Source organism: Salminus brasiliensis, chromosome 14 (genome assembly GCF_030463535.1).
Source record: "Salminus brasiliensis chromosome 14, fSalBra1.hap2, whole genome shotgun sequence".
Taxonomy (NCBI): Eukaryota; Metazoa; Chordata; class Actinopteri; order Characiformes; family Bryconidae; genus Salminus; species Salminus brasiliensis.
Genome location: NC_132891.1, coordinates 31142528 through 31153394, shown reverse-complemented (window position 1 = coordinate 31153394; position 10867 = coordinate 31142528). Strand labels below are relative to the sequence as shown.

The window sequence follows — 10867 nt, the reverse complement described above, 5'->3', positions numbered from 1 at the left end:
CTTTTCCCTGTACCCCGAGCTATAGATAGATGTTTTGGATTCGAGCTGCAGAAGGAGAAAATTTGGGAAGGCGAGATGACGCGCAATCCGTCTAAGTCGCCCCGTAACACGTGATCGAAAGTAGATATTGTCATATATCAATTTGGAACACTTGGATGCGTAGGAGTGGTTCACTTAGGTACGATCTAAGAGATTGGACCGATTAATTTGCAAAACACCACAGGAGCACGACTCAAATGAGTTACAGATTTCGGTTTGTTGTCTTTCTTCACTTTTTATGATAATGGAGGGAAGCATTTCTCTCCTATTTATAGGAATGTTTGAGAGCCTGTAGACTATATGTAGCGGTGACTTTATGATTTTATGAGGTAAGACGTTTTAACTTTCTTTCACGTTTCTATTCTTTTGATTAGCTTTGAATGTACGCGTATAAGCCTTTGAGAATTGAAACATTTACGACGCGTTTAATTGTTATTAATGCTTTAATTCTGGATAAGAGTGATGTGCTAAGGATTGTCATCAGCTATAATGTTGAGGAAAAGTCGGACCTGTATATGGATATAAGTATCAGTTGTTAGTTCCATTTTGTGCAGTTTGTACGTATTTACATGTTTACCTGCATTCAGATGCTGATTACAGCAACCATGGACTAAACAGCTGAGAAAACTTGCATTAACTTTGACAGTTTAATATTCTCAAGTCTTTGCAAAAGGCGGGAGTTACATTTATTATAATATACAAACAATATAATTGCATCACATTCAAATTATATTGGTCTGTATTCTGTGCCTGGATCTAATTATTTAAACTAATGTATATGTACTGCACACATCATTCCCGAAAGAAAGTAAAATATTGAATAAAAATAAAACAGTACTGAACCATGTATGTGTGTTTGGCTCTCTTTTCACTGCACACCACCCTGAAAGCATATAAACACAGACCATGACTATTTACGTTGACACTTCACGACTATAGATCTAAACATGATAACTAAGCACCAGTGTTTATATTGCTGTAGTTTTTGTTTCTTATGCAAACTATTAAAAACGAATACTGTTTTTTTTCTCAGAAGCGAATCTGTTGTGAAATAAACAATTGCATTTATTATTTATTTGACAGTCAAGATTTATCCTTTTTTGTTGTTGAATATATTCCGAAATTAATAATTTTAATAAGAAAATATAAATAAACGTTGCTCCATATATATGTATGGATTTGTCATTTCATTTTGCCCGGTAAACACTTGATAAGCTAATCTGATGAAGGTTATTACTGATACCCTTTATAGACAAGCATAAGTAAACTAATGATGCAGCAATTCTTTATGAGGAAAATTGTTTTCGTTGTCTGCACTGTAATGACACTGAGGTCTAAATAATTCATTCTGAAAATCATGTCTCTATTATCCCCTGTTTATCTTTAAAACGCCAGGGCTGGCAGTTTTGCCTAATCAAACTACGTTGTACATCACGAATGTCAAATTGAAAGCTAGTGAATGGATACACAGAATCTTTTTAATCACATGTACCATGAACCTAGAATTCAGACAAATTCAAACTCGTTTAAACGTTTGTTTAAAGGGCCTATCACGCATTTTTGAGAAAGCAATTTGGTATTCATTTTAGCTTGTTTAGAGCTTCACATACACAGACAAAAGGTTGGCGTGCAAAATGCCAGCAACCAAGTACAAAGAAACCAGACAGCTGCCCAGACACAGCACTTGAATTTGACCACTAAAATTCTCACTGCAGCCACCATAAAAGAGCGTAATGACTGAAAAGGAAAAACAAAAAAGCCTTTTCTCCAAAGAAATGGGACACTTTAAAGTTACTAAATAAATTCATTAAATAAAATTACCAAAGAAATGCGCATGTCGACACAGGTGAAGTTGCTAGAAGAATTGTGACCCTGGAGTTTTACAGTGATAATGTATTCACTGATAAATGAAGCTATATATATTTTAATCAAAAATAGAAACATGTGGTGTGGATTGAAACGATACAATATATGATATATATTCGAAAATATAATTTACTTCCTAAAATATCTAAATCTTTACCTAATGTAATCTTTACCCATCTTGTCAAGATCCACAAACAGAACCTCACTGCGGTCACTGTTATCTTAGTACAGGGCGTAATACTGATTGTACGACTTGATTAGTCTTGCATTACGACAAAGATTTTGTTGGAAATCTGTGTATCCTATCTGTTCATGATCTTACATTGCACTTCAAGTTTCCCACTCGCAGTAGGACCCTGAAGTTCAAACAAAGGCTCGCCCCCCCCCCCCCCCCCCCTCAAAACAAGCACCATTTCCTCGCAAATGGTCAGCCCCTGCTGGAGATTTCGACAATTGTGAACTCTATGAAACAACCTATACGTTCTGAATTGAACAAACGTTCGCGTTCATGAAAAAATAACACACATGAAAGCATTTAGACGTATTTAAGAGCTCGACCGAATACAAAGGTGTTGAAAATATTTGCCGTGTTAGTTACGAAGAAGACCCACAAGCTTTACGGCTGTCTGTGGAATCTAAACAATGTCCACTTCGGTCTGTAATTACAAAGTAAATGTGTACTGCCCGTCTTGAAAAACACAGGTCTGCTAAAAATGAGTCGCACCTTGGTCCCAAAAAAAAACCTCCAAATGCTTCTTGTAATAATCAATGGTGCTTAGAAGACAGAAAAAATGAACCCGACCATGAATTTGCATAGCCCTCAAGTGGCCAGTTTCTTCGGCAACCCGTGCACGTTGTGTCGAAAACTAAGAAAATAAGCTTAACATAAGTAGAGGTTTCGTGCTTTCAGAAGTGATCTTTCAAAGTCAGGACAGCTCAGTGTTGGCTCACTTAGTCTACGTTTGAAAAGCAGGCTAAAATGGGAAGCAGTGTAATAATATTACTGTCCCCTCATGGCCTAGATAAATTTAATTGGATGTAAGTCGGGCTGTTAAACCCGCTTGTATGAGCTGTGAACAGTTTCAAGCAACAACAAAAATGGCCTTTGTTTTTTACTGAGATCTCGAGGAGTGCACGTATTCCGAGTCTTACAACAAGGCTTAAACATGCAACCCGCAATCCATTATAAAAAATTTATTTTTTACAAACTTTTTTTGCATTTATAAAAGGAACATCTGAAGTCTGAATTTTGGAGTGGTCACAGTATGCTTTTACTTTTTTGTGAACGTATAGGCTATGCCATTAATTTCGCAGGAGTATATATTGTTGTTAAAAGAAAATAATTTCTATTTTTGCCTTTTTATTTCATTTATTGGCCTTATTTATTGTTTGCAAATTATTGTAACACATCACTAGACCCATGCTAAACAGTTAACTCTTTTTGTTTTTTGGTTATGTTTTCTTTTCTAACCCATAGCAATTTATTAAACGTAAATAATGTAAAAATGATATTTATATATATATTTTTTTTTTTCCTGATACTATTGCCATCTATGTAACAAGTAAAGAAAATAGCAATGAAATTAATATAATGCACCTACACTTTTACAGCAACATACACCGAGCGCTCTTTCATAAAGCCCATAAATATAAATTTAGACCTAGTTTGAAAATATGTTTTTTTTTAAATATAGGGTTTGTGTCGAATTTGCTGTCATATGAAAAGTATAGAAATAAGACGAAAAGTGAACCCTTTTAATTTGTGCTCATGGTCATGGCCTTGCACCTCATGGTTGCTGCGACTTGCACCCGTATTGCCCCACATACAAAGGGGGAAACTGGCAAAACTGGCTTTTTGACGCAGGCAAAATGCATGTTATCAGACGGAGATTCGGCATGTCTCTTTACTGTGCCACCGTTTGTCGTGCCTGCTTTCCATAGTATTTGCGTTCAATTCCGAAGACTAAGACGCACCCCCGGAGAGAAGTTCGATGTCGAACATGAAAACCACTAGCGGTCAAACACACACCGTAGATCCAGGATCCAGGACTTTGAGGGTTTCTGTTTACGTCCAAAACGAGGTTAGCGTGTAAAGATCATTTGGCCTGTTTGTGATATTGTACCATCTGTCTGTTAGAACACATGGACTGTATATATGGCGCTTTTAGTAAACTACACTATGATTCTTTCTACACGATGAATCTTTCAAAACGTGTTTTCGACCCAAGATAAATATAAATAGCCTCGAGGTCAATTATTGGGTGATACATTATTTTCGGTCAGCCTGTTGTGGAAACAGTACTGAACTGAAAGAGTAACCATGTACGTCCGCGATAATCCTATACTAATACTTCACGCCTCTTAAAACACTTTAGAATTGCCCTGCTTGATTCAACAAGATGTCACAACTACAGCCATGATATCCATTACTTCACTAAGCAAGGTAGCATATATATAAAGTCCATTAAAAGCGCGTTTAAAGTGGAATAACCTTTTAACAAATCCACAAAAGTATTTGTCATGCAGAAACGTCTAAATAATAGACTGGCAGCGACGAATCATTTTTACATTGCATTTCTTATTTTGTAGTGTGAATTCTGTCGACACTACAGTATTGGATACGTGGAACCCATATATGGTGCATTCTAACTTGACCTTCAATTTCTGTTTTGTTCCCGCCCACCAGGACGGGCCTAAAGCAAGGGGTGGGATGGAGAAAGAGGCTCATCCTAATAACAGGGATGCCAAAAGCTCGCATATATTTATTGGGTAGTGAAACATGGCTAAACACCACATGCACATTTGAGTTTCTGCGTTTCTGAAGAATCTTTAGACAATTCAGTCTGTGGAGACCAACATACACATATATGTATATGCCGTTGTGCATTTTCTTACACTGTTCATACGGTCATCTTTGACCCATGGACCCATAAGCAATATTAAGGTGATCATGAACAAGATATACAAAATAGCTTTAATTGTATTGTTGATATTTGTTTATTTAGTGTCCACCACAATTGTTCACTAAGAATATCAAAGCAATGGGCTTCATTTCGAAGAGGTCCAAAAACTAAATGAAGAACATAACATTAATTACACAGTTATAAGTAGCCCACTCATTTAACCTTTTATAGTGCGTTTAGTTAGCATGTGGGTTCTGTCTTGAAGCACCGATTTGTACTGGCCTTTTCAGCTTCACAAACACAAATAAAAAATATATATTAATGTTTACACAGAAATAACTTACTATATATTTTCTAATGGAATAGAAAGAAATGTACAACATCTGCCACTTCCAAAAGTAGCAAAAAGGCAAGGGTCTATGGGATTGCATGCACCAACATCAAGTTTCTTAATATGTGTTGACGCACCCTTCCTTTTTAGCAAAGTAGTGTTCCAGCAGCTGACTTCATACATTAACCGAGAGATCATTATTTACCATAACGTTACAAAATCACAGTATTTCTATAGTTGGTCAACTATGGGACATTCAAGGGGAGCTTTGATGAAAAGTATGAAATGCGTTTCGAATGCATTTAATATGCATTCGTATTCGGACGCAAACGCAACAGTTAAATATTACAATCCCTTAGCAAGAAATAGCAGCACTACTGCTACTACTATCTCTGCTATTACTACTACTACTACTACTGCTGCTACTACTACTACTACTACTAATAATAATAATAATAATAATAATAATTACTACTACATATTACTACTATTGTTACTGCTAATAACAATTATAGCACTTTAAATTTTAAACCCATCAAACTGATATCAAAATGAAATGAAATTTTATTCCAGAACCAAAATGATTAAAACATGGCGTTTGGTTTGTAATTGCTCGATAACATGTATTTAAACCTGGTAACTGTGCGAAAAAAGTGTTTGGAGACGTTTTGAAATCAAACATTAACCAATAGAGAAAATTAACTATACGTCGATCTTTCTCTTGCTCTCTCTCTTCCCCAACACACGACTCAAGAATTTGACGCAGCCGACATACTGGAGGTGTGTGTGAGGGGGAGGAGGTGGCGACCGAGAGCTTACTAGACCACATGACAACACAAGTTCTGTGTGAAGGGCACGGTGGTGCTCAATGACCTCTGGGCCGGAGAGACAAGCCCCCATAAACAGATTGAGCCAGTCTCAAAGTCAAAAGCGCCGCAGCGCATAAAATGCCATTGTTAAGTTTGAAGCGCTTGCGCTTTGAAAGAACGTCAGGTCCAAACAGGCCTACTTGACATACACCTACACTTAACTTGAGGCCAGTTCTGTTTTTATATCCACGGTAGCAGAAAGTTGGACTAAATAATAACACTCACAAAGGCCCAAATACGAAAACTAGACAACACTGTAAGGTTGTGAAACAGTTCTTGGACATTGTCACTTTAGCTAACCACAATAAATGCTTTTGCATGTATTTTGTATGAGAATCAAAAACGACAGTCCAACTCACAGCTTTGATTTGTTTGAAGTTTCTAATTAAGCCGTCTTTTAAAAAATAACGCAATTAGATAATATAAAAAAGGGATTTATCAGCCGTTGTTCCGAGGATTCATTATGCCCCTAAATCAAAATTTAGGCTCAAATGCGCCTGTCAATGAGGGAAAGCAAAACCGTCGCTGTTTTCCCTAGCTAAAGCTTGTGGTCCTGGGTTTTGGTGCTAGTAGCAAGTATCCACTAGGTGGGTATATTTGCCTTTAGCCAGTGTGTGGTGGAATACCTAGTGATCTCGAATTACAAACGAATAGATCGCGTTTATTAAATCAGATTATAATTCTAATATTTATCAGTTTGAATGACGATCACATTGTAACTCGTTCAAATTTAATGTCACCATGTTTTCGCATCAGCGCGACGAAAAATATTTTATTTTCATATTTTATTCAGTAAAATATATCAAGCAGCTGAAGTTGAGAAAAACGATTGAAAAAAGAAATCCTAGTACGCAAATGTGGGTAGAAGAACACCTTTAATTCGTAGAAAGACGCACTTCTGCAAGGTAAGTAGAGGCGCAAAAGTAGCAGTCCAGTTTTAATAAAACATCAAATAGAGGGTTGCTCTGCTGGTTAAAGCCCACAAAGTTTGAGACTTAAGTTAAATTTAAAAACCAGCGCACGAAATTTGATCCGCAATGCATGCATCTATATCCATTCCAGAATGAAAAATCACAAATTCCTGTCATTGATTCAAGGTGGAAAACTGCTCAAGGTGTAAGAACAGTCATTATAGTCAGCAAGACGTTGAAAAAAAGCTGCGGGTTACAGTAAAGTTTATAGACTTTATTTATCAGAAACCTTAGATTACACCTACATCAATACATTCATAAATTCGTAACGTTATGTACAGAAGAAGATTTAGATAATGACATGAGGAATGTGACACTGGTGAAACATACAAAACCAAAAAGATAAACGGGGACAAAGTTACTTGAAGAATAATATTATATAACAAATCACATGTAAACCGGACCTTATGTACGCGTTTGACATAACATGTTTTTCACAGATTTACCAAAAAAAACACAAAATATGATAAAAAAATAAATGACTAATGTTGAAGTTGCGTGACAACACGACAAAAAGGTAGCACCGATTTAGAAGTGTCATAATTATATCATTTTACTTGTAATACTCTTGTAATTAATAATAATAATAATAATAATAATAATAATAATAATAGGAACAGTTTGCATTTCTGGGCGTTTAAATAAAATGTCTCTTTCCACACGTGTGAATTTTGATAAAGTGTCTTAAAATAACTCATGCGCAACACTAAAACGTAAACAAGGTCGAAGAAAAAATAATCTTATCAATGGTAGCTAGCTAGAGCCATAATTGACATGCAGCAAATATAGAATTCTTGAAATATTTCTGGCAATTATTTTATTTTTTGATAACAGATAACATATAAGAAACAACAATGGGGACACATTTTACTTATCGGGAACATACATAAGATCGTTCTCAAAGTACTTTCCTATTAGGTACGTTTTCTTGTACTTTTCGACTTCATAATCCATCTATCGCAATTGACATTTAATCATGCACTTATCTCCCACAAGTATCTTAGTGGCTTAATTAAGTAGGCCTAAACGCATTGTCCAAACTCGGGTCAAGGGACGTGCAATTAGCAAATAAATTATCCTCTAGCGTTGCTTTAACAATAACAGCACAGTGATCATCAATTGTCTGTCTTGACCAGTCTGATTTTCAGGCCGTGCGTAAAAGCAAACGAGGGAGGGAGAGTATGCGAAATATATGGTACTGATCTTCTTTCCATCGTCAGAACGAAAAAGAAATTTATAGCCAATCAGATTTCTGTTTCTATTCATGAACTACATTTTGGCATGACGAGCTGCGATTTGGTTTTCAAGTCTCTTTAGATCTAACCGGCGGCCAAAAGGACAGGGCTGACTTTGTGTCCATGACCGTGAACGTGCCCAAGAACACGTGGCGATCACTGAGGAAGAGAGATAAGGATTTCACGGATTTTCCTCAGCGCGCTGTTTTCCGCCCCAGCTGTAAAGATCTGCTTTTAGAGAGGATTAGCCATGTGGCTCCAATATAGTTGAAAAAAAAAACTGCATTTCTTAACACCGTGCGATAGTTGTTGTGGCCAACCCTTACTGGCGCTCATAGGTTTTATTTTTGAAGGTACACTAGTTTGTATTTACTTCTTAAACTAAGATACTGAAAAATTCTTGTAACAAAGTAATAAATAGCTTCTACTCATGAGAGTACGTCTCAAGAAGTAGGTTTAATTGCCAGTAAAAACAAATACAAGCATGTCATCTCGCTTTTGTGGAGTTTCTCACAGCTTACTTGACTAAACGTATAGTGTATCGTATTCATTTGCAGTTGCGAACAAATAAAATGATGTGGCTGAGAGAGAAACGCAAGAAACATATAACAGATAACAACAACAACAACAACAACATACACATCATAATACAGCATATCAAGCTGGACGCTGCAGCCACTTTTTAAATACATCCTACAGTAAATTTGTGGTAACAGTGGGTATATCTTGAGTTCCCCTCGCTGTCATTTGGTCACTATGCCCCTGACTTTATTTCTGCATGCTTATGCACTTGTGCATTTTGACGCAACACAGTGCAACGTAATAGGAGCAATTTGAAACTTTTCTTTTTTGTTGTTGTTGTTTTGAGAATAACACTGCTATTGGTGCCACATTACAACAGTGGAACAGTGGTGTGGATGGATGCTAACTGCTCAGCAATGCTCACGGCCCCTTAAAAGAAGGACAGCGCCTGTTCCCTCAGTAAAAGTCTCTTCTTCTTCATTCGCCGGTTCTGAAACCAGATCTTAACCTGTTGGTCGCTGAGGTTCAGCCGGTCTGAGAGCTCCCTCCGCCGCTGCCTGGTGATGAACTCGTTCAGCATGAACTCGCCCTCCAGCTCGGCTAGCTGCAGCTTGGAATAGGGCTTGCGTTTCTTGCGGGTCCTGGTGTGCATTGGGTACCATGGGGCACCTACAGAAAACAGGGTAGGTGTGTGTGTGGGGGGGGGGGGGTAGACAACGAATTAGAAGCGAATGAAACCACCATATCTCAAAAACCATCACTTGTCCACGACCTTATGACACCCGGCGAACTATCAACCTGACCTTTGGTCAATTGGGTTTTCATTGACAGTACGCAGGACTAAGCTAGTCTAAATGATAACTGATGCTAAGCTGTCACACTACTGCCTGTTCTGAGAGAGAGAGAGAGAGAGAGAGAGAGAGAGAGAGAGAGCGCACCGATTTACACGCGTCCCGTGAAGTTTTTATTGTTTTAGTTAAAGTCACGTAAAAAAAAACACGACAATTAAGTCTTGCTTACAAATTAGCTTCACTTTCCTTACATATTAAACGGCCAAGTCCAGCAAGGCGTCAAATATTAATTCGTTTTACGGGAAAAGCAGACATAAGCTAATCTTTTGTTATGTAACTGCTAAGCTACTTTATTTGGGTTACTTGTTTTAAGATCTTTTCAGTTTGGGTCGAACGCTAATAATAATGCACTGCTTCTGAAAGGGAAACTGATGTCTAAAACACAAACAAACACTCGCATAGGAGCTGAGGGATTTTATGATGTTGTGTTTACTGGTGGTATAAACAACTGAGCTAAAGGCTGATGAACGTGGAGCATTTTAGGGCAACCCCTAGTGGCACTGATCCACCAAGCAAGTATATCGTGCAGAGAAATCACTGCAATGAAGTAGATGCTCCCTCGCCGCCAACCAAATAAATAAATAAATAAATAAATAAAAAAGTTTAGCAGAGAAAGCCTGGATGCATGCTCTGATAACAGGGCATTTTCTGTCAGTGCACTCTTGTAACTGCTGTCACCCACCTCCGCCTCCTGTAGACATATTGCTCGTGTGGTGGTTCCCCGGCGACACCAGGGTCTGTGGGTCGCTGCCCGTGGTTTTCCCCCCATCGTTGAGCACCGACGAGCTAGAATCGGATTCCAGAGATTGGCAGGACGGCGGGTTTTGGGTCAGATGCTCGGTGCCGTAGTCGTACTTGGTGAAGGTGGCACCGTTGCCCATCCCATTGTGCACCCCGTGATCTGACGCTGCTGATACGGATGTCTCTCTCGCCCTCTCTTCTCGTTTGAGGCTGCCTCCGTCCGAGCAAGCCTCTCGACTGGCGCCGCCGTTGCCAAAATAACACTTCTCCTCCGGGCGAGCTATTTCACCGCAAGACCGATTGAACGACGGATTAATCGACACGGGACTGCTGAAGTAGGACTGGGGATATCCATTGCACGACTCCGATGGGTTCCACGGGAGGGAGCAGACATTGTCCCTTCTTGGGTACGAGAGAGACGGTAGCCCCGCCAGTTGTCCCCCTGAGGCTCTAAAATTAGGGAAGTAAAACGTGTCTCCAGTGTGGATGTTTACCAAAGGTCCCACAAACCCAGGATTAAGGAGATTATGCTCGCCCAT

General features: G+C 38.4%; 1 protein-coding gene across 1 annotated transcript; it reads right to left on the bottom strand.

Moving 5' to 3' along the window:
- Positions 1 to 9166: 9166 nt before the first annotated feature.
- hoxc12a (homeobox C12a) lies at positions 9167 to 10867 on the bottom strand. The gene is made up of 2 exons (XM_072697166.1): positions 10270 to 10867; positions 9167 to 9405 (listed from the first exon to the last, which is right to left on the bottom strand). Exons 1-2 carry the CDS (start codon positions 10865 to 10867, stop codon positions 9167 to 9169), a joined length of 837 nt encoding a protein of 278 aa, XP_072553267.1.